General features: G+C 40.7%; 1 protein-coding gene across 1 annotated transcript in view; it reads left to right on the forward strand.

Annotated features, from left to right (window-relative positions):
* The window catches only part of LOC142660260 (uncharacterized), a 148,859-nt gene extending 127,715 nt beyond the window's left edge, over nt 1-21,144 (forward strand). Inside the window, exons 12-20 of the mRNA XM_075836850.1 lie at nt 1,858-2,062; nt 2,261-2,451; nt 3,602-7,821; nt 8,212-8,337; nt 8,764-8,950; nt 9,075-9,220; nt 14,557-14,652; nt 15,061-15,203; nt 20,614-21,144. Of these exons, the coding sequence (XP_075692965.1) occupies nt 1,858-2,062; nt 2,261-2,451; nt 3,602-7,821; nt 8,212-8,337; nt 8,764-8,950; nt 9,075-9,220; nt 14,557-14,652; nt 15,061-15,203; nt 20,614-20,876 (5,577 nt within the window). The 3' untranslated portion in view covers nt 20,877-21,144. The remainder of the gene's footprint in view (nt 1-1,857; nt 2,063-2,260; nt 2,452-3,601; nt 7,822-8,211; nt 8,338-8,763; nt 8,951-9,074; nt 9,221-14,556; nt 14,653-15,060; nt 15,204-20,613) is intronic.
* Nucleotides 21,145-24,841: the final 3,697 nt, after the last annotated feature.

Genomic DNA, 24,841 nt, shown 5'->3' on the forward strand with positions numbered 1-24,841 from the left:
ATTACATGTTCGTGTAAATCCGCCCTAAGGCTGGGTTCACACAGAGTTTTTTGACAAGTTTTTTAACGAGTTTTTTGACGTGGAAACCACGCTGCAAAACTTGCCAAAAACCGGCTGAAAATGCTTCCCATTGATTTCAATGGGAGGCGAAGGCGGTTTTCTCCCACGAGCCGGTTTTACCCTATCCTCACGCGGTTGCGCCTCTGACCTCCCATTGATATTAATGGGAGGCAGAGAAAGCGTATGTCGCCACTCAATGGCTGCGGGCGAAAAACGCTGCAAAAATCGACGTGCAGGCAGAGGAAAATCTGCCTAAAACTTCCAAACTGAATTTTGAGGCAGATTTTCCACCTGCAAAAAACTCTGTGTGAAGGCTGGGTTCACACGAAACGCCACAAAATACGCTTTCTCCGCGTCCCATTGAAATCAATGTTTTTTGGTGAGTTTTGCACCGCGGTTTCCGAGTAAAGAAACTCGTCAAAAAACTCTAAGTCTGGGTTCACACAGAGCTTTTTGCAGGCAGAAAATTTAGCTCTGCCTGCACGCCGATTTTCGCTGCGTTTTTCGCTGCGTTTTTCATCCACGGCCATTGAGCGCCGCAGGCAAAAGACGCTGCGAAATACGCTTTCTCTGCCTACCATTGATGTCAATGGGAGGTCAAAGGCGTAAACGTCCGAAGATAGGGCATGTCCCTTCTTTTTCTCGCGAGCCGTTTTTTCCGCTCGCGGGAAAAAACCGCCTCCCCCTCACATTGAAATCAATGGGAGGCATTTTCGGCCATTTTTTGGCACGTTTCCTGATGCTTTTTCCGTGTCAAAAAACTTGTGATGTCAATGGGAGGTCAGAGACATAATTGCCCGAAGTTAAGGAGGCATTTTCGGCCGTTTTTTGGCGCATTTTCTGACGCGGTTTCCGCATCAAAAAATGTGTCAAATAACTCCATGTAAACTGACCCTAACAGATGAAAATAAATACGTGAGATAGAAAAATTTTCCTTTTTCATTTAGTTACATAATAATTCTGCACACTCTTGATGGACATATGTATTTTTTCAACCGTATTAGCTATGTAATAGTTGCCCAATAATTATGCACACACAGATATTCTCCTAAGGGCTTATTCAGACGAACGGGATATACGTCCAATTTTGACGCGCGTCGCACAGACCTATATTAGTCTATGGGGCCGTGCAGACAGTAGTGTGATTTTTACGCAGCGTGAGTCCGCTGCGAAAAACTCACGACATGTCCGTTCTTTGCGCGCATTTCGCACATCACGCACCCATTGAAGTCAATGGGTGCGTGAAAACTTCCGTAGAATGCGCGTTTTTCGTGCAACAGCTGTAAAACTATGAATGAAAACAGAAAAGCACCACGTGCTTTTCTGTTTATAAATATCCAAACGGAGTGTCATAATGATGGCGGCTGCGTGAAAATCATGCAGCGGCGCATCATACGGGGCTGACACACAGAGCTGTTAAGTGCCCTTTGCGCACGCAAAACGCCGCGTTTTTTGCGTGTGCAAAACGCACACGCTCGTGTGAACCCGGCGTAAGAAAGCCAAAACCTCACTTTTACTTTCTTAAATAATCAAGTTTGTGGTTTATTAACATTTTGGATTGACCGACAGCACTGTTATACAATAATAAAGTTAATCCTCAAAAATACAACCTGCCTATATATATATATATATATATATATATTTATTTTTTCAGTCCTTTTAACTTTCAGGATCACAGGCAACTTTTTTATAGTTTATTCTTATATCTACATTTTTGTAGCTATCCAGTACATCATGTCAAGTTCACATTGCGTCTGTCTTGCTATGTATGATGGGTATGACTGATTTTTTTTTCAGGAAAGAGACTCAGAGTACCAAAGAGTGCAGGGTATTCTCCATGATAATCTAACTCTGGCTGAAGAGATACGAATGCTAAGGGAGGAGACATCTCAAGTTTGGGAGAGAGTGTATGAGACAGATGGTGATACAGTTCCGAAGTGGGAAATGAGGCATGTGATTGAGAGAGAACAAAGTTGGGAGACGCAGGATACTGAAGCGGAGTGTAAGTATTGATATTCAAACAGTATTAGGAAAACTATGAGTTGTGCATTTATATTAATCTTTTTTTATCCAATAGGCAGAGAGAAGTTTTGTTATAAATTCTACTTATTTTTATCATATGCTTTCTGCTGTTTGGTCTGTATTGCATGAAATATGTCTGCGTTCATACCCCTATTATTGTTTTAATTTTAATCTACAGTTGTGGACCTAAGCTCAGAAATGTCCCAAGCCCTCCTTCGTTTGGAGAGAGAAAATCAGTATCTGAGAGAAAGACTGCAGGTCCTGACAGGAGATAAAATAGAACTAGAAAATACAGGACAATATCATATAGGGCACAAAGAGCAAGAAAATCAGATCTCAGACAAGCTACGAGACTTGTGTGTCAGAGAGGTAAGACCCCAGCATAGAAAGAAAACTGACAAATTGAAAGTTAGCAAATTAAAGGAAATCTAGACTATTTTATTTTGGAGAAAACTGACACAGTGGAATATAATATGTGTAAATACAGTAATAGAGGAGGAATGAAAGGATAATTTCAGACATTTCAGATTTTTTTTTACTTGTTCTGCCCCAACTATCTGATTGTTACATAAACGATATCTCCGTCTGCACTGTACTCTCCAGTCCACCCAAAACTAAAGTTTGAAAAATATTCCAAATTATTAGAGAAGCGGTCACAAAACTACATCTCTCAGCTTGACCACCATTTTGTAACAGATGGAGAGCCACAGGCTGCAGACCACAGGTTTAGAGATTTCAGCATGTTAAACATGAGCTCCAAAATAGCATCATTTACAGATCGTTTAGTTTGGAGACACAATACACTATTATATGGAGGGGCATGAAATAGTTTAGTAAAATTCTCCTATGAATAAACTGTAGTTCTTCTATAATATAGGCAGTAGTATGTCATTACAAATGGCACAAAGTTTTGCAATGAAATTGTAAAGGATTTGCCTGACACAGCTTCTGTGTCGACGCCCGTGGTTAATCAGTCTGCATCTGTTCCTAGGTCTGCTAGAGTGATTCGATCTGCTACCACTCAGGCTGGTAGGCTGAGGAGTGGGAGAGCCTATCACAGCCTGGCCAGACGGTTCTAGCTCCCGCCTTTGGTCTACTTATACCTTCATTTGCTGCTTCTCCTTTGCCTATGATTCTCTTGTTTCCTGGCTTTGCTGTTCCTGCTGTTACCATTGACCTCTGCTTCATATTGACCCTGGCTTGACTGACTATTCTCCTGCTCTGCATTTGTTACCACGTACACTCCTGGTTTGACTCGGCTCATCCACTACTCTGTTGCTCACGGTGTTGCCATGGGCAACTGCCCCACTTCCCTTGCTCTTGTGTACCCTTGTCTTGTTTGTCTGTCGTGCACATATTGCGTGTAGGGACCGTCGCCCAGTTGTACGCCGTCGCCTAGGACGGGCTGTGCAAGTAGGCAGGGACTGAGTGGCGGGTAGATTAGGGCTCACCTGTCTGTCTCCCTATCCTGACATTACAGAAATAGTTATCTTTATTTTCTATGTGTTTACGTCACTAGGAGCCAGATGGTGGAAGCTTAATGGATAAAGATCATCTACATGGTGATGGAGGCAGGAATGATAAAGAGAGGAAAAAAGCAGAAGGCTATGTTGTAAAGGGATTGCGGACAAATACAAAGACAGAAAACAATGGTGAAAATGTAGTCAAATCAAGCAAAGGCATTAATCAATCACAGATACAAATTGGAAATGATACAGAGAGTAACAAACATCTTAAAGACATTGATTGTGAAGATGAGATAATCCAAAGCCAAACAAAAGAAACTTCTTCAGAACTTCCGCAGTCAGCAAGCGAATGTTCAGATTGTTCTAATACTATAAAGCTGAAAAAGGGACATTTAGAACTATGCGATGAAGAGATACAATCCTTAAAGATGCAGCTAGTAATGAGTGTTGAAGTGGCACAGTCATTAAAAACTGGTTTGGAGTTAAGCACTGAAGAAGTAAAGTCAATAAAGACACAGTTAGAATTCAGTGCTGGAGAGATTAACTCATTACAGTCTCAACTGGACCTGAAAACTGGAGATGAGGAAGCACTAAAGACAAAACTGGAATTATGTAATCGAGAAGTTCACACATCAAAAACACAACTGGAATTGTGCACCGGAGAGGTAAAAAGTCTGAAAACACAACTGGAGCTAATTACTGGGGAGTTACAGTCATTAAAAACACAACTGGAACAGAGTGATGGAGATGTACAGTCACTAAAGGGACAACTAGATGCCAGCACAAACAGAGAACAATCTCTGAATGCACAACTGGATTTAATTTCTGGAGAGGTGAAATCACTGAATATACAGTTGGAAGTGAGTGCTGGAACGGTACAGTCACTGAAAACACAGCTAGATAAGAGTGCTGCAGAGGTACAATCACAGAAACATCAACTAGACTTGAGTGCTGGAGAGTCAAGATCCTTAAAGACACAGCTAGAGCTTAATATTGGAGAGCTCCAGTCATTAAAGACACAACTGGAATTGAGAACTGAAGAAGTACAGTCATTGAAGACACAACAGAAATTGAGTGTTGAAGAGATACAGACACTGAAGACACAACTGGAATCAAATACAGCTGAGGAACACTCTATGAATACAAAGCTTGAATTGGGTACTACTGAGATAGAGTCATTAAAAAAACAGGTACAAGAAAAAGAAGGTGAAAACACAGTCTTGCAGAGACAACTTCATGAGAAGGTTGTGGAGATAAAGTTAACAAAACAACAATTATCGGATATGAGAGACTCGCACTTACTTAAGCAGCATCTGCAAGAAAGTTCTGAGGAGATGCAATTCCTAAAAACGCAGCTGGCAGCCAGCACAAGAGATATGCATTCCATAAAGATGCATCTCCAAGAAAGAGGTGAACAATCATTAAGGAAGCAGTTTGAAGAAAGCACAAATGAAATAGACATATTAAAAAAACAACTGGATGAGAAAACGCTAGAGGTTCAAACTTTTAAAGCAAACTTAGAAAAAAGAGAGGAAGTAGATCATCTATGGAAGAAGCAATTGGAGGAAAAGTCAGGGGAAATACATCTGCTCAGAAAAAACTTAGAAAACAGAGAAGAGTTGGAGCATTTGTGGAAGAGACAGTTGGAAGAGAAAACAGTTGAAGTGCGGATGCTCAAGAAAAACTTAGACAAAAGAGAACAAAGAGAGCAAATACTGAAGAAGCAGTTTGACGAAAGATTTAATGAGGCAAGTCAACTCATAAGAAATTTGGAAAAAAGAAATGAATTAATGAAGATAATGGAAAGTCAACTGGAAGAGAGAACAGGGGAGATACAAATACTTAAGAGAAGTTTGGAAAAAGAAGATGAACTAGAACAGCTATTGAAAAAACAGTTGCAAGAAAAAACTGAGGAGGTAAAGGAACTCAGGGAGAACTTGGCCAAAGAAGGAGAATGTCAGCAGTCTATTAGAAGACAACTGGAAGAGAAGACGCAGGAGGTGCAGGAACTCAAAAAGCACTTGTCAAAAAGAGAAGATTTAGATGAGTTAGGGAAGAGACAGCTAGAAGAGAGAACATCAGAGGTACAGGAACTCAAAAGAAACTTGGAAAAAATAGAGGGCATAGAACAGTTAGTAAAGAAACAGCTGGAAAAGAGCACTGTCACCATTCAGTTTCTTCAAAAGCAGTTTCAAGACACTTGTAGTGAGGGCCAATTATTGAAGCGGCAGCTTGAGCAGAGTCAAAGAGAAAAGCTATCAGAGTGCAAGAAAGTGGAAGAAAGTTCTCAGAAACTCAAGACCATAATGATACAGTTACAAGAAAAAGATACAATGGTGCAGTCATTAAAGATACAACTCAAGGATATGGAGGAAAAATGTCTCCAGCAGCAGCGTCAAGGGAACGCATATGAGACTGATACACTGCAGACTTTGACAGAAGAATCAACATCATTAAAATGTCAGCTTCATGAAATGTCAGATCAAATAGAAAGTCTGACTAGAAAAATACAAAAAAGTTCAGAGAAAGAGGGCACTTTACACAGAAAGATTAAAGAAAGTGAGACAGATATGCATGCCCTACAAAAACAGCTAGAAGAAAGAGAAGAACAAATCTTTTTGCAAAGAAGACAGCTAGATGAAAGCACTGGAAAGCAGCTGTCCCTAAACAGAAAGTTGGAAGAGAGCGACTGGGAGTTGCAACTCCTTAAGAGACACTTAGAGGAAAATGAAGGAAGGAGGAAAGTGCAGCAAAGACAACTAGAAGAAAATGCAAGAGAGAGACAATCATGTCAGAACCTATTGAAAGAGAATCAAGAAGAAATACAGTCTCTGAAAAGACAGGTGAAAGACAAAGAGATAAGTGAGATTTCACTAAGCAGACAAATTAAAGAAAAAGTAGAAGAGATAGAGTCCTTAAAAAGACAGCTTCAAAACAGTACAGAAGAAATAGAATCACAAAAAAGACATCTAGAGGAGAGAAGTGGGGAGAATTTTATGCTCAATAGACGACTGGAGGAAAGAGAGCAGCAACTAAAGAGACAGCTTGAGGAGAACAGTGCAGAACTCCAGTTCCTAAGGAGACAACTGCAAGAGAGTGCTGAACAAGAAAAGTCAAGGAAGATCGAAATGGAAGAAAATGAAAGAGAGAGGCAGTCTTTGAAGCGACAATTAGATGATAGAAATGTGCAGTCTATTGAGAAACAAATGCATGACAATGCTGAAATTCAAATGTTAAAAAGACAGCTGGATGAAATAATCAGAGAGAGTCAGTGCACGGCCAGTTTGATTCATGAAGAAAACAAGCAGTCAGAGACTGGTGAGGTAAAGTCTCCAGAAAAGCAGGTGCAGCAGAAAGATGAACAGACACAATGTCTAATGAGACAACTTCAAGTAAGTGTTGAAGAGGCTGAAATTTCTCAGAAACTACTCCAAGAAAAAGAAGTAGACATACAAACCCTTAAAATCCAGTTAGAGGAATGCACAAGAAAAGAGCATTTACTAAGAAAACAGATTAAAGAAAGGGAGATATATGAGCAGTCCCTTCAGTGTAAACTGGATCAGAGCAAAAAGTTGGCAGAGCTTCTTCAAAGACAATTGCATGAAAGTGCTGAAGATATACAGGTTCTTAAAAGTCAAGTAGAGCAAGGAGCAGGAGAAAAGACATCTTACAAAAGAAAAATTGAGGACCATAAAACACAGAGCACTTTTCGAGAGGCAGAACCTCGGAAAAGGCAATTAGAAACAAACTGTAGAGAAATGGTTTTGGGGAAAAGATTGCTTCAGGAAGGTGATCAGGTGCCAAAATTAAGCAATCAACTAGATGAAAACATTCCCCTACTTTCACAACCATCAATCGTTGCTGAATCTACTTGTATTCCATGTGGGATTGAAACCAAAAATGTTGAATCCACTCCTTCATTTCCCAAGATTCTGTCATCTATCTCGGACACATCAACACCCTCTGGATCTAAAATCATCAATATCTCATCTAGTTACTCAACTTTGGTACCCTCCACTGCAGACCAAACTTTTATATCTGATCCCAATTCTGCTTACACCCCTCTTTCTGCCACAGAATCGCCCCTTTCCTTGCTACTTATAGAACTGCATGGTGTACGAAGAGAGAGATCAGAATTACAAGGACGTTATGACTCCCTTCTCAGGGACCTACAAAGACAGGAGGGAGAGCTGGAAAGGATGCAGAGAGAGCTGAGACGAGGTCGGAATGCCATAAGAGTGCTGAAACAAGAACATCGTGAGCTACAGGAAAGGTAGGACAATATCTGCAGGAATATCTTTCAAGGGTTCACCGGCTACTACTGGAATGCACATACATGATATACAGTAGAAACCCACCAGAGGAAATTATTTTAACCCCCTCTCCCAGCTATATAGAACAGGTGCATGTTTCTTTTTACTTGTGTAACCTATACTGCTATTATCGCCATAATGCCAAGACCTAATAGTCCAAAAAGTAGTGATCTGCCTTACTGTCATTTGTTGTGGTTGGGCCCCTTTATCCGATCAGAACCTGACCCACTAAGGGGTCCTTTAGCTAGTCTGACCATGCAGAACTTCAGCATATCGCCCAGATTATTAATGTTACTATTAAAAGTGTATTGTATGAATTGCATATGATTTCTAATGTACTTGTCTGGTAGGTTCTCTCAACTGTCTATACAGGGGGAACAGACCCAGCAGGAACAACAAAGAAGGGTGCAAGAGCAGACAGATAGATCTCAAGAATTTCAGATGGAAAACCGGAGACTTCAAGATGAGCACAAGAGGTGAATGAATTAGTAAACTACGCCTTTATGTTATAAAGATCCACAACATTTTCCTTCTAGTGTGAATGAAATGCACAGGCGCAGTTGTCCCTCTGAAACCTTTGCAGAAGCATAAATCATTACTACGTGACTTTCAGGGACTGGACATTTTGTCATATGTCAATGAGTCAGCAAGACTCAGTACTGATAGAACAAGCTCGATGGTATCAGAGAACCATTGCATATATGTGCACACAACTTATGATCGATACCAAGTGTCTGTATATTCGTATGTCAGAGTCATGAATTTGACCCATTCGATATGGGCTATTTTTAGATACCTGTAAGCACTGTCTTTTCATAAATTTACTTTTGACTGCATTTTTTGGCACAATTCATTAACTGATATCCCTAAATACATTATGGCAACTTGCTCTTCTGACATAGACTTCAAGAGGAGCTGTCTCGATTAGAAAAGACTTATACTGAAAAGACCTCAGAGCTAAGAGAAATGAAGAGACAGCTAGGAGCTGAGCAGAGACAGCGAGAACAGCTAGAGAGAGAGCGCATGGAACTGAAGGAATTTGTACAACGCATGGAGATCAGCAATACAGCTCTTTCTGAACAGTGCCAGGTTGGTATTGCTATATACATTTGTAGATGTTTATTCTACTAACATTTATGAACTTGAGAAAGGTCCTTGTTAGAGATAAATTGGTGAATACACTTTTGTAAATAATGTCTATATTGTCATTTAGGTGTTGACCCAGGTTAAATTTACTATTCAAGAGCAGAATAATAATTTGCTGTCTCAGATTAATTCATTAACCCAAGACAATCGTGAATTATTAGAGAAGAGTCTGGAAAGTGGAGCTTTGAGGCAAGAAGAAGAAAGATCCTACCGGTAAGGTTGTCTTATACCAATGCAATCATTTTGAATAAATGCACCAACATTCAAGGACTGCATTTGGTTTATATTTATATGTTGTTGAAGAAAAGATGGAATGTTGTGCTTCTTTGTTACTTTTTCAATTATAATGTTTTTTTTTTTTTATATATAATATAAATTTATAGTAAAAAGTTGGAAGAGAAAGGTGTTGTGGTCCCTGCAGGACAAGCCATCATCTACACAGCATGTACTTACAAATGATTGATAGAATTTTCCTGATATGGAACATTTAGGGAATATCAATTTGTAATGTTCCCTATGAAGATTTTACCATGTGTAGTCACTGTCCATTATAGTCTATGACACTTATAGCAACAGCCGAGCACATTCACTTATGTGTTTGCACATGTCCCATAGACATTTAAAGGAGTTGTGCACTTTGGACAATGCCTACCTGTTAGAAAGGTCCGTTGACTATAAGCTGATCACAAAGTCTCCCCTTGTTGGGACCCCCAGCAAGCAGATGTAACCTGTGGGGAACCTGCAGCCGAAAATGCAAGAAGGACCCAAGATACCACCAATACATTTTTTAATGTTTTATTGTGGAGCACAAAGGCCCATAACAGTGAAGTTTCGGCCTTCTTTAAGCTGCTTGAGGTAGGCGTGCGTGCCGAAACGTCACTGCTATGTGCTTTTGTGCTCCACAATAAAGCATTGAACACTTTATTTGTGTCTTAAGCCCTTCTTGCATTTTGGAATTCTATGGTGGATCAACTCACTCCAAAGTTATCATGCTTCGACCGCCCCTGGTGCACATGATACCTTTTTTAATACACCAGTTTGCCTGCAGAGTCACCACCATAAAAAATATGCGCTACACATTTCCTATTCAAATCAATGGGTTGTCTGTGTAATACAGGACTAGACAAGTCCTCCAGAGCGAGAGATGCTCTGTGTAACCTCTCCGCACTCTGGCCAACAGATCACATTCTTGGGCTCAGTTCCAACTGTCGGACCCCCAGCAATCATATACAATTATGGCATATCAAATCATATATATATGGTCCCACTTTCTCTTTGTAGGAGTTGCCAGGATGTATATGAAAAAGTCAGGCGTACCAGTATTATGTGTGGTCACAATGGAAATGTTTAATAGGCCGTATTCCCATGTTTTAAGCTTTGGTTTTTTTCTGGCAGATTGCTGCAGCAAGATGTTTGCTATTGATCTATAGTAATATGAATATTTGTACACACTTGGAGTTTTTTGTGCTCAGTTTTTTTTTATTTTTTTAAAACACAGTATGCTCTAGGTATTGTGTTTTTCATATTGTTTTTATCCTTAGACGTAATAAGCTTTTAACCCCTTCCCGCACCTTGGCGTAAATGCACATCCAGGTGAGCAGTAACTTCGCGCACCTGGGCGTGCAGTTACGTCCGCGCTTTAACAGTTAACCGCCGCACGGCGCTACACCGCAGCGGCGGTTAACTGTGCAGGGCGTCTGCCCTGCTCTCCCAGTTGCCGATCAGCGGCCTGTCGCCACTGAAATCGTCAATTAACCCCTTCGATGCGGTGGTCGATTGCGATCACCACATTGAAGAGGTTTACAGCGGATTGGCAGCCCTCCACATGCATTTGCGGGGGCTGACGATCCTTATCACGGCAACCAGAGGCCAGAAAATGGTCTCCGGGCTCCCATGTATGGAAGCCTCGGAGGAGCAGCCTCCGGCCGGTCCTCCGATGCTTCCTGTCAGTGTGACAGTTACGTCACAATGACAGTTAGAGCACATTACACTACATGTGTAGTGTAATGTGTTTTAGCAGCGATCAGAGCTGCAAGTCTAAGTGTCCCCTAGTGGGACAAGTAAGAAAAGTAAAAAAAAGATAATCAAAATGTTTTTAAAGTGTAAAAATAAAAGTTAGAAGTGACATAAACAAAGAATGCTTTTTTTCCTATAATAAGTATTTTATTATAGGAAAAAAATTAACACGTTAAAAAAAGTACACATATTTGGTATCACCGCGTTCGTAACGACCCCATCTATAAAACTGTAGTATTATTTTTCCCGCACGGTGAACACCGCGAAAAAAATAAACGAAAAACAGTGCCGAATCACAATTTTTTGGTTACCAACCCTCCCAAAATATACAATAAAAAGTGATCAAAAAGTCGCATGTACGCCAAAATGGTACCAATACAAACTACAACCCGTCCCGCAAAAAACAAGCCCTTACACCGCTTTTTTGACTGAAAAATAAAAAAAGTTATGGCTCTCAGAATATGGTGACACAAAAAATAATTTATTTTATAAATAAGTGATTTTATTGCACAAACGCTGCAAAACATGAAAAAATTATATACATATGGTATCGCCGTAATCGTATCGACCCACAGAATAAAGTAAAATGGTCATTTATAGCCTAGGGTGAAGGCCATAAAAAAAAAAGAATAAAAAACATTGTCAAAATTGATGGTTTTTAGTCACCTTGCTTGCCAAAAAATGGAATAAAACGTGATCAAAAAAATTTCTGTTACCCCAAAATGGTACCAATGAAAACTACAGATTGTCCTGCAACGAATAAACCCTCACACAGCTCCGGTGGAGAAAAAATAAAAAAACTTCTGGCTCTCAGAATATAGCGATGCAAAATGTGCAGAGTGTTCCAAAAGCAGATAAGATCGGGCGCCATTTATCAGTGCAACACCGGCCACATATCTGCGGATTATTATTTATTTACTGCATTATTATACCCTCTTATTATACCCTGATGTATCCCGCACAGATAACATATGCCCCCACATTATAAACTGAAACACCAATAAAACCCCAAACAGAACAACTACCAAGCTACATCTGCGCCCCAAAAGCCAAATGGCGCTCCCTCCCTTCTGAGCCCTGCAGCGTGCCTAAACACCAGTTTACGTCCACAGATATGGCATTGCCATATCCGGGAGAACCCGGTTAATATTTTATGAGGTATTTGTCTTCAGTGGCACAAACTGGTCATAACATGTAGTGCACTAAAATGGCATATGAGTGGAAAATTTTAATTTTCACTCTGCACCATCCGCTGCACATTAACCTCTTCGCGCACCACGACATAGCATGTCTTAGTGTGGGGGGTAATGTATGGAGCATCTCACGTTAAAAAATAAGAATTTAAAACTGCAAAATCGCTGTTTTTTGGTCACCTCATACCGCTCTATTGACTGAAAAATAAAAAAGTTATGGCTCTTGGAACGCGGGGGGAGGAAAAAACTAAAAAGGAAAATAAAAAAATGGATCAGTCCAGAAAGGGTTAATTACTTTCTAATGAAAAACCATTTATGACCACACGTGGGGTATTGCTGTACTCGGGAGAAATTGCTTTACAAATGTTGGGCAGCTTTTTCCCCCTTTATCCTTTGTGAAATTGAAAAAATGCAACATTTTATTGGAAGAAATGTTGATATTCATTTTCACGGCCTAATTCTAATAAATCCTGCAAAAGACTTGTGGGGTCTAAATGCCCACTATATCCCTAGATAGATTCTTTAAGTGGTGTAATTTCCTAAATGGGGGTCACTTTTGGGGGGTTTCCACTGTTTTGGCCTCTCAGGGGCTTTGCAAATTCGACATGACACCCAAAAACCATTTCAGGTAAATTTGAGCTCCAAAAGCCAAATAGCGCTCCTTCCCTTCTGAGCCTTGCTGTGGGTCCAAACAGCAGTTTATTACCACATATGGCATATTTCCGTAATCGGAAGAAATTGTTTTACAAATGTTGGGGTGCTTTTTCTCCTTTATTCCTTGTAAAAATTAAAAATGGCTACCTTTTTTCAGAAAAAAAGTAGATTTTTACCTTTACAGAATAATTCCAATGAATTCAGCAAAACAACTGTGGGGTCAAAATGCTAACTTTACCCCTAGAAAAATTCCTTGATGAGTGTAGTTTCCAAAATGGGGTCACTTTCCGGGGGTTTCCACTATTTTGTTCCCTGCAGTGCATTTCAAACGCGACACGGCACTGAAAACTATTCCAGCAAAATCAGAATTTATAAATCCAAATGGTGCTCCTTCCCTTCTGAGTCCTGCTGTGGGTCCAAACAGCAGTTTATTACCACATATAGGGCATTGCTATAATCGGGAGAAATTGCTTTACATATGTTGGGGTGTTTTTCTCTTTTATTCCTTGAAAAAATTAAAAATGTCAACGTTTTTTGAGAAAAAAAGTAGATTTTCATCTTCACATACTAATTCAAATAAATTTAGCAAAAAAACTGTGGGTTCAAAATGATAACTATACCCCTAGATAAATTCCCTGAGGGGTATAGTTTCCAAAATGAGGTCACTTTTGGGGTCTTTATTATTTTGGCCCCACAAGACCTCTTCAAACCTGACATGGTACCTAAAATATATGCTAAAAAAAAGGAGGCCCCAAAATCCACTAGGTGCTCCTTTGATTCTGAGTAAATTAGTGCACTAGGGCCACATGTGGGATATTTCTAAAAACTGCAGAATCTGGGCAATAAATAATAAGTTACATTTCTCGGGTAAAACCTTCTGTGGGATAGAAAAAAATGTTTTACAAATGAATTTTGTGTAAAAAAAAAATGAAATTTGTAACTTTCACCTCTACTTTGCTTTAATTCCTGTGAAACGCCTAAAGGGTTAAAGCACTTTCTGAATGCTGTTTTGAATACTTTGAGGCCCTCAAAACCACTTCACAACTGAACTGGTCCTTGTAAAAATCGCCTTTTGAAATTTTCTTGAAAATATGAGAAATCGCTGCTAAAGTTCTAAGTCTTGTAACGTCCTAGAAAAATAAAAGAATGTTCAAAAAACAATGCCAAACTAAAGTAGACATATGGGAAATGTTAACTAGTAACTATTTTGTGTGGTATTACTATCTGTTTTACAAGCAGATACATTTAAATTTAGAAAAGTGCTAATTTTTGCAAATTTTCTCCAAATCTTGGTGTTTTTTAGAAATAAATATTGAATTTGTCAACCAAATTTTTTCACTAACATAAAGTACAATATGTCACGAGAAAACAGTCTCAGAATTGCTTGGATAGGTAAAAGCATTCCGGAGTTATTACCACATAAAGTGACACATGTCAGATTTGAAAAATCGGCTTCGTCCTGAAGGCCAAAATAGGCTCAGTCCTGAAGGGGTTAATATGCCTTAAAACGACATTGAAAATGCATTTGTAAAAATATATTCTATAAAGAAAACACCAGAAAACGGCATGCTATTTTGTACATGTGTAAACATGGCTGTATAGTGGTTAGCACATAGGTTCTTTCTGCAGGGGGTGAAATAAAATAATGGAAAAACTATAATGACCACACCGTTCTTTCATATCTAGAGAGAAACTGACAGAGCTGAAACATGAGAAGCAAAAACTACTTGATAAGATCATGGATCAGTATAGAGTACTGGAACCAGCTCCTGCAGTACACAGGTAATTCCTCTTATTCAGCCAACTGTGCAAACACACAATTATTCATAGCACATAGGTAGTTGTAATGGTGCAAACATCCATTTTAGGTCAGTTTCACACATGCGTAATTCCGGCTCCATGTAGGGTCTGTATACTTAGAAGAGGCTTTTCTGTTGTCACAGGATTGGATCCAATCCTATCCGTGGCTCCAAAATAAGGCTTCTGCATGGAGCAATATAACTTTGTCAAAGGAGCATTATGGTCATGATCATTTTGGGAGTAAAAAATTGTACTATATAAATGTACTTTTACTATAAGATGATAGTTGAGATCTCAACAGGGAGATCTTCTCCAGTAGGATGCCTCAACACTGGACCCAGCAGGTAGCATCGGTAAGATTACCTAACGCGTTTTATTTATTACTGACAGTCACAAGAGAAGTAACTGGATAACTGCTAAAGTGAAGAGACTCCTGAAGACCAAGGAGAAGCCTTCAAGAGGTCCTGGAGACACACCACGGTTTCTGAACCCTCCAAAAGAGACTTTGTTGGAGCCAGATAGCCCCTCAAAATGTAAGCGAGAAATGCTAGTATTTTTCATTCACTGTATATCCTAGAATACTTGCGCAATGAATATATTTACTGGGACGTTGACAATCCTTTATATGTAAAAGCAGTAACTTCTAGTGAATTGGTCCTAAAATTGCTATACAACCCACCCTTTCTTGTTCCAAACACATAAAATAAATACTACACTACATAAGGCTTTGCTTACATCACATTAGAACCCTATGTTCGGCTCATGCACCAGGAAAGCACCCAGCGTATACGCCGAAGTACCTATAAGTCACTGTTAACCCAACATATGACAGAAGGATGTCCCATTGTAATACACCGGGCTGGTATACATCGATATACCTTTTTTTCTGTTTAGAATAACATAGAAGCTTTCCTGGTGCATATGCTGAACGTATTCAAATAACGAGAGGTCAATAGAGTCTAATACATATTAAATCACATATAGGTCACACTATGTAACTTTGAATTGTTGAAATGTTTCGAATTTTTACACTTTGGTGTAAAAGCCTTTGGTTTGTCCTGTTTTGTCAAGTTGTTAAAAATTCTATACAGCTATCTCTCCGTTATATTTGTTTATACTAAATATGGGGGACAAAAACTATGGCCATCTTTACAGGTCGCACATGGGTTGGCTTCCAGCTTTCCAAGAAGCCTGAATGGTAAAACTGTCTAGTGACCGTAATATGGGGTGAGGAAAGTATCACTAGATAAACTTACTATTTAGGAGTCTAGGAAAGCTTATAGATGTATTGGCAACCATATTGATTGTCCTGGTAACAGATATAGCCAAGAAACACAACAGAGGTGTCCACATAAATAATGCCGACAAAGTGCCCCCAATAAACAGTGACAGAAGAGTGCCTCCAATAAACAATACTGCCAACTGAGGGCCCCCTCATAAAAGAGTGGCAGCATAGGGCATCCACTGTTTAAAGTGGTTATATAGGATTACAAAACCATGGCAACAGTGCTACAACTGGCCATTGGTTGTGTCTGTTATTGCAGTTCAGCTCTACTAAAGTGAAGGGGGCTGTGGACAGGTGTGGCTGTTTTTGAAAGGAATCAGCTATATTTTTGTATGTACAAACTCTGCACATGACAGTTAAAAAATATGGCCAATAAAAACTGATCAACTGTCAGTTTTTCATGACACTTTTGCATCAGTGTGTTTCTAAATTTTCATTAATTTCATTAATTTCCAGTCCGTCTGTCCATTTTTAATGGCCGTTGTCATCCGTTTTTCATGGCCATTAAAAAAAATAGATGGATTTAATTTTTTAGTTTTTTTTTGTTCCAAACACCTGGAAACCACAGTGCCCCTGTAGATAGTGCCACAATGCCTCTGTAGTTAGTGCCCACATAGATGGTGCCAGTGCCCACATAGTGCCACAGTGCCCACATATAATGTGCCAGAGTGCCCACATATAAAAGTGCCATAGTTCTCACATAGTGCCATAGTGCCCAGGTAGATAGTGCCACACACAGTGCCCATGTAGATAGCACCACAGTGTCCCCTGTACATAGTGCCACACACCTAGAGGGAGCTACAGTGGCACTATCTACAGGGTGGGTTGGAGCTATCTACATGGGGTTGCTATCTACAGGGAGGATGGTGCTAGCTACAGGGAGTGGTGGTGCTATCTACAGGGGAGTAGATAGAAGAGAGTCAACGCTATGTCAACGCTATGGCTGGGCATTTCGCTCCAGGACTAGCCACGGACGTCACTGTCCATGTATGGATAGTGATGCCAGGGGCTTCTCCAGAAGCGGAATCCCAGGCCAGAGCGTCAGCAGCGCTCTAGACGAGGATTCTTCTCCAGGAGGAGCCCCTGACCTCACTGTCCATATATGGACAGCGACTTCAAGGGCTTTCCCAAGACAGGAGTCCCTGGCCAGAGATTTTGCGATGCTCTGGCCGGGGACTCCGCTTCTAGAGGGTGCCCCTATGTTTGCCTGCAGCTTCCACAATGGGGAACTTATTGCATACATAAAGCTACTCTTGAAATCCATGGCAGCAGTTATGAATTGAGCTTCAACTAGTGGCAGCTGTCTGATCTGCTTGGAACTCTTCGCTATTTCAGACTACTCCTGGACAATTGAGGAGAGTAGGCAAGTATGTCTAGATCGGTGAAGTCACGCGCTGCCGAATAGCTGTGGACCTTTAGTGCATGTTCCGCATGGAAAATCCGCTGCAATTTACAGTACAATAAATGTGAATGAATGATTTTAAAAACTCCATCCACATGCAGCGGAAATAATCAGCGCATAGTTGAAAGTATGCTGCAGATGTTCTAATTCGCAAAATATCAATTCTGTCACAAATTTGTCATAGATTTTCACCGCGTATTTCGCTTTTTGCAATGCATAGGGTGAAATCCACAACATAATTTGAATCAGTACATGTAACACATTTGAATTTTGTCACGGATTTGTTATAAAATCCACAACAAAAAAAGTCTGCAGCACAAGGACCCAGCCTTATACTGCATACATAAATCAAGGTCTATAACTGAAAAGTCTTAAAGAGGTTCTCTGGTTTCAGCAAATGTAATGTTATTTTTTGTATAATTAAATGTTATACAATTTTCCAATACACTTTCTGTATCAATTCCTCCCAATTTTCAAGATCTCTGCTTGTTGTTATTCAGTAGGAACATTCATTGTTTACCTCCAGTGGATATAATGATGGACAGTCATGTGATGGACAGGGGCGGCCTTAGGGGTGAGCGACCTGTGACATTGTACTGGGCACATCACTCCAGAAGGTGGAAGGGGGCGCTGTGCTGGCTCCCTTCTCCTGCTTGCTTCAGAAGCGCCCGGACCCGGTGACTAAGCAGCCGCCTTTTCGCCCGGGCGCTTCTTCACTCAGTGGCATCGCTACCGCTGTAGCAGCCATAACGGCTGCTAGCGGAGACACCGGGCATGAGGGCGCCCGTGCCGCCCGTTGGAAACGCTAGCAGCCGTTGTGGCTGCTACAGCGGTAGCGGCACCACTATAGCGGAGCAGGGAGGTATCTCCCTGCTCTGCTATCTACTAGTGCCACTGTAGCACCCTGAAGGAGCGGAATCCCCATGTGGCCAGGGATTCCGCTCCTGGAGCGCTCGCTGAATATCTCTGTCCATATATATCCTGGGGAATCCACTCCAGGACAAGCCAGTGACGTCACTGTCCATAAATGGACACATGGGCTTCTCCTGGAGTGGAATCCCTGGTCACAGCATCGGCAACGCTATGGAGAGGGATACCGCTTTACGAGTTGCCCCTGATATCACTGTCCTTATATGGACAGAGACATTCAGCGAGCGCTCCAGGAGCAGAATCCCTGTCCAAGGGGGGGTTCCGCTCCTTCAGGGAGCTACAGTGGCGCTATCTATAGGAAGGGGTGCTATCTACAAGTGGGCTGTGTGGCACTACCTACAGGGGGCTGTGTGGCACTACCTACTAGGGGGCTGTGTAGCACTTTCTACAGGGGGCTGTGTGGCACTACCTACAAGGGCGCTGTGCGGCACTACCTACAAGAGGAAGCTGGGAGTGCTGGGCTGATGGTCATTTTACTGTGAGTGGGGGGCTGATGGTTATTTTACTGTCAGTGGCGGGCTGATAGTCTTCAAGTGGTTTCCACCTCTGAGCTCCAATTGAAATTAATAGGAGGCAGAAAATAACTGTGGCACTCGTTTGGTGCTTTTTTTTGTCTGCATCTTTTGTATTAGCTTAAACGGCTTAAAAAAAATGCAAAAAGGTTAAACAACGCTGTCAATTACTGAAAGAATTTTGAGGCATATTTTTTTTTTGCTTTACAAAAAAACTGCGTGTGACTATACCCAACGAGTATAGTGCTTGTTTTTAGCCATTTTCTGTCTTTCTCAAAACAATTTTTGGTAGGGGTGCCCTGAGGAAATTTTATTTTTCCAGTGGTGCCTCGAGTCCGAAAAGGTTAGGTAACTCTGTACTAGGATGCAGGATCACACCGGCCTATGCAAGGATCCCGTCGTGTAGCAGCTCAGTCCGTCGTGGGAAAGGGGCCTAGGTGAGTACAATTTTTTTTGTTTGGGGGCACTGTCTGCAAGGGGGAGGTGGGGGCTGTATGGCACAATCTACAAAGAGGAGGTAGGGGATTATGGCACTGTCTACAGGGAGGCTGTATGGCACAATCTACTGGGGGCACTATCTACAAGGGGGGGCTGTGTGTGGCAGCCAGTGGAGGGGGGCATTATACTGTCTGAGGGCCACTAAGTGGATATTATACTGTGTAGGGGTACTACAGGGGGCAATATAGTATGTGTGGCACTTAGGGGGATTAATACTGTATGGGCACAATTAGAGGACAAAATACTGTGTCCTTGAAGGGGTTATAATATATTATTAAATATTATTATACTGTATGGGGGCACTAAAGGGGCATTATCCTGTGTAGGGGCACTATATAGGGCATTATAATGTGGGGGGCATTATACTTTTTTTGGGGGCATTGTTTTTATGATTACGGTGGGGCGCTGAAAAATTATTTCGCATGGGGCACCATGTATCCTAAGGCCGGCCCTGGTGATCGGCGCACAGGTGCTGGGATCGATAGAAGACACAGCTCTCATACTGTATCGAGCCGTGCACCTGTGTGTCCATCACACGACTATGGACAGAATTATATCCACTGGAAGTAGACACTGAATGTCAATGCTGAATAACAACAAGCAGAGAAAATCTTGAAATCTGTGAGGAATTAATACAGAAAGTATATTGGAATATTGTGACTTTTAATTTGACAAAAAAATATAATTAATTTGCTCAAGATGGACAACCCCTTTAAGAGAACTCATATGTTCCATTAAATGTATTCTGTTATGTAACCATTGATAGGATCACCATCTTTTGATTTAATATGAAATGGGTTGTCCGGCCACGAGACAGTATTTCATACTGATGGCCTATCCACATCCTATCGGTGGGGGTCCGACATTCGCAACCTGCACCGATTAGCTGCTCCCGGCACTGGATGTTATGCATGGTATGCAGTGTCCAGTGCCGGAAGCAGATGGCTCTGCTCACTGATTAGCGGCTGTGCTGCAGAACTGCAACTCTGCTTTTATTCACTTGAATAGGAGCAGAGCTGCAGTACTGCAGCTCAGCTGCTATACTTTGACTGGAACCATCTGCTTCCGGCGCGGACATCCGTTGCCCAGAGCAGCTGATCGGTGCGGGGAGCGGGTATCAGACTTCCATCGATCATATACTGATGACCTATCCTATGGATAGGTCTTTGGTATGAAAAATGGTCCCGTGGTTGGACAACCCCTTTAACTGTATGATCTGTGGTTTATATATTATATAATTTATATATTATTCGGACATATTAGCAATGTTTACTTATTTCCATATTTATCTATATTCTGTGGTATTGATTCCTCAGCTGGAGATGTTGTTCTTCGCCGCAGCAGAAGCTCAGTCAGCGTCTCTAGTCATTCATACCAGATGACACCTCCTCGTTTTCGTCGTGTTAAGCTTAGCTCCACCATACGTGGCAGTGAATCATTCAGTGCAGCAGACAATTCTCCCAGAGAAAAATTCCGACTAAGATACAGGGGACAAATACATGACAGTGAAGAGGAGGACACAGCATCTGAAGGAAGGAGAGACAGCAAAGGTGGCGAGGCAATGGATGGCCAAAAGTAGCTGGTGGAGCCCAACACATCTGAGGAGATGACTGCATGATGAAAAGCTGATAGACAGATAGGACTTTGATTCTTAATTTGTTTGGCTAAAATATATCAGCCCAATATCACCAGTTGCCAAATCTATTGTCAAACTTAATTCTATTGTACTGCCTGCTCATTTGTAGAAGCAGATTTCTCACTTTGCACTCACAGTAGGTTAGTACTTCGGTTTACAAGAACTTTACAAGAATAATAGACTATAATCATTTGTTATTTTCTGGTATAATTCCCTACAAATATATTTATTTATACATATACATATTTTTCACAGTTGTAGCTTTTGTTATGTCCATAACTGGTATACAATGGACGTCAGATATTGAGGTTCTTTAGTCATTAAAGGCATTTTTTTCATGAAGACACCTATTAGGGCATATGAACCTCCTCCATTAGCCACTTATCAGACCTGGCTAGTAAATTCATTACATGGTTGCCTATTCATTTGAATGGCTGCCTTTTAATACTACATTTACCATGCAGTGTCCCTCCGCAGCTTCCCCTGGTGAAAACAGCTAATTTCACATGGATTCTAAGGCTAGACCAATGGGCTGACTTCAATCTAAGAAATCTAAAAAGGGGATTTTTCTTGATGAAACAACCCCTTTAAATCAGTTCATAGCGTCAATATCTGATATTCATTTAATAATTAATACAATTGTAAATAGAAAGAGAAAGTAATGAATGAAATAAAACAGATGTCCGCAAAACATGTATACAAGCTCATTCACACAGCCATAATACGTTTCCTATTTGGACAGAACCGTAATAGGGCTGCGATAGAGGTTCATGGAGCCTCTACTGTACCCCAATATGATTCCAATTTTATGCAGAAGGAGATAGAAAAAACACAAAGCGCACAATAGTGCATGACACTGTGGTAAGCAGCGTGTGAACAAAGGCTGAAAATGGCTCACCTGGTGCAGTTATGCTGGGAGCATAACATCCAGTATAACAGATTCCAAAAAACGATAGCCTCCACGATGTGGGCAACTTCACAATGCAGGTGTCAGGATCAGATTTGCAGCATAGGACCCGATTTGAGAACTTAGACTATGAAGTCTCAATAAGGAAATGAAGGAATAAAAGCAAAAAACGGGTATCTTCCATGCGCTACTGATCGAGGTAGTCATCCATACCATCCAATATGTGCAAAGTCGGAGATTTGTCCGTGGAAAAAGAGTTTATTAAATATAACACGACACGACTATGCTAACATATCTTTTACGGTAATCACTTTAAGGGTTAAGAATACTATGATATTTTTTAAAATAAATTCTTTTTACATCTATCCCCCCATTTAAATAAATTTGCTTTTTAAACTTAGACCTTTTGATTATCAAAGCTTTTACATAGTGGTATTTGTCCGATAAAATACATGTGTATATGACTTTTTTATATATCTATGTGCATATAGATTTTATTTTGTTTAGTGTTTTTATATATAATGATCAGATATTTCCCTTTTATAAAATATGAAAAGTAACTATGTTTTTAATCATTACACAAACTCACATTTTTAATCGTTCTACTTATTTTAAATTGTTTTGTAATAATATGTATTATTTGATATGCAACTCTGTTTAATCTATGTACCCGACCCGGTAGTTCTTGTCCTCACTTGACCTTTTAATCGGTTATTTAACCGACACTCCACCCTGTTACGTATCTGTATTGTTACCTGAGGAAGAAACCGGTCCGGTTTTGAAACTGTTCTTTGTCAAACAGTCGTGTTATATTTAATAAACTCTTTTTCCACGGACAAATCTCCGACTTTGCACATATTGGATGGTATGGATGACTACCTCGATCAGTAGCGCATGGAAGATACCCGTTTTTTGCTTTTATTCCTTCAATTTTATGCAGAGGCGTACGGAGGGTTTTTTTCTGTTCAGAAAATAGATTGTGGCATGCTCCACCAGACTCCGTATATACGGAAGCAATCTCCACTAGAAGCATTGGTTCCCGGGAAAAATATCTCCGTACATACATATTCTAATGTACGGATCAGTACATTACCATGTGTATAGTAATTATGACTTTCCTAGTTGGCGGTACAGAAATGAAGTGATTGTGTATAAAAAGGATGTAGAAGAACACAACTGCGTTGCTAATGGCTACAGGTGTGTCCATTATTGCAATTCCTGATAAAATGGTTGCTGCAGGCAATATCCCTGTTTTTGTTGCACTACTTTTAGGCATAAACCCATAATTTTTTTTATCTGTATAAAAATAGAAAGCTCTGGCTGCCATGGAAGAAATATTATGTATATACGATAATTGTTATTTGTTACGAATAAAGCAAATAAATTAAATATAAATATAGAGATTGTCCCTGAAATTAAATGTTTTTTAAATTACTGTGTGGCAAAATAATCAAGAGTTGGCACAAATCATGCCTGGCATCGACCTAAGGCTATGTTCACACACAAAAATATAAACAGCTCAAAAATACGGAGCTGTTTTCAAGGGAAAATAGCCTCTGATTTTCCAAACAAACAGCAAAAAACTTTATGAGGCTTTTTTTTAGCTGTTTTTATTTAGCTGTTTTTCAATTGACACTGAAAAACAGCTCCAAAAACGTCTCGAGAAGTGACATCCTCTTCTTTTTATACGTGGCGTCTTTTTACGCGCCATTTTTTTAAAACTGCGGTGTAAAAAGAACCCCGTCTGAACAAAACGCAGTTTTTACCATGGGTTTCAATGGGAAGCTATTTGTTGGCATTTCAGTAGTGTTTTTCCAGGCGTATTTCGAGGCGTTTATGCCCCGAAATACGTCTGAAAAAAGTGCTTGTGAACATACCCTTAGTGTTATAGAATCCCTTTTTTCCTTATTTATGCACTGTCATTTCAACAGACCTTGCATAAATCAATAGTATAAGCTAATATAAGAAACTTTATATTATATATCTTATAACAGAAAAATCTGTCTTTCTCCAGTTATCAGGCTTCTAGCCCCCTCCCCTCCTCAATTGTTCACTCACTCTGAATTTACTGCTAAATCTGTCTTGAGCTATCAGCTCACTATGGGATCAGGTTATATGCTGTTCTTAGAAGTCAATGAAGGGGAAGGGGAGGAGGGAGCAGGAGAAGAGTAAGGCTGGGATCACACGAGCATGTTACGTCCGTAATGGACGGAACGTATTTCTGCTGCAAGTCCCGGACTGAACACACTGCAGGGAGCCGGGCTCCTAGCATCATAGCTTTGTACGATGCTAGGAGTCCCTGCCTCGCTGCTTGACAACTGTCCTGTACTGTAATCATGTTTTCAGTATGGGACAGTAGTTCCACAGAGAGGCAGGGACTCCTAGCATAGTACATAACTATGACGCTAGAAGCCCGGCTCCGCAGTGTGTTCGGTCCGGGACTTGCGGCCGAAATACGTTCCGTCGATTACGGACGTAACATGCTCGTGTGAACCCAGCCTAAAAGAGAGGCAGAGAGACACAGATGCTGCTGCAGCTTCTAGTAAGTGTTATCAGGGGCGTACCTAAAGGCTCATGGGCCCTGGTGCAAAAGTTTAGCTTGGGCCCCCCCTTCCCCGCAACTTCTCTTTATGGCCGATGTCTGTGGCCCACCTGTAACTTACACCTGCTTTGCTGGGTTTCTTAAGTGACCCATTGATGCAGCATTAGCAGCCAGAGGCGTTGCTACGGTCAGAAAAGATCAGGAGCACAAACTCAAAGACATATGATTTGTACCGCCCCCATACCTCTTAATAATGCAGCCCCCAATATGTGTCAAATACCAGTTCTACACAGTGAATAGTGAACATAGTAAGGTTAAAGGGGTTGTCCGAGATATATTTTTACAGTAAATTTAAACCCACAATGCACATATTTACAGTTTAATAATATACTTACCTGTGCAATCTTGCTTCTGTTCTCCTCTCTGGCTGCTCTTTTCTTCGGATCACATGACTTCTGA

This window comes from Rhinoderma darwinii, chromosome 9 (assembly GCF_050947455.1).
Source record: "Rhinoderma darwinii isolate aRhiDar2 chromosome 9, aRhiDar2.hap1, whole genome shotgun sequence".
Taxonomy (NCBI): Eukaryota; Metazoa; Chordata; class Amphibia; order Anura; family Rhinodermatidae; genus Rhinoderma; species Rhinoderma darwinii.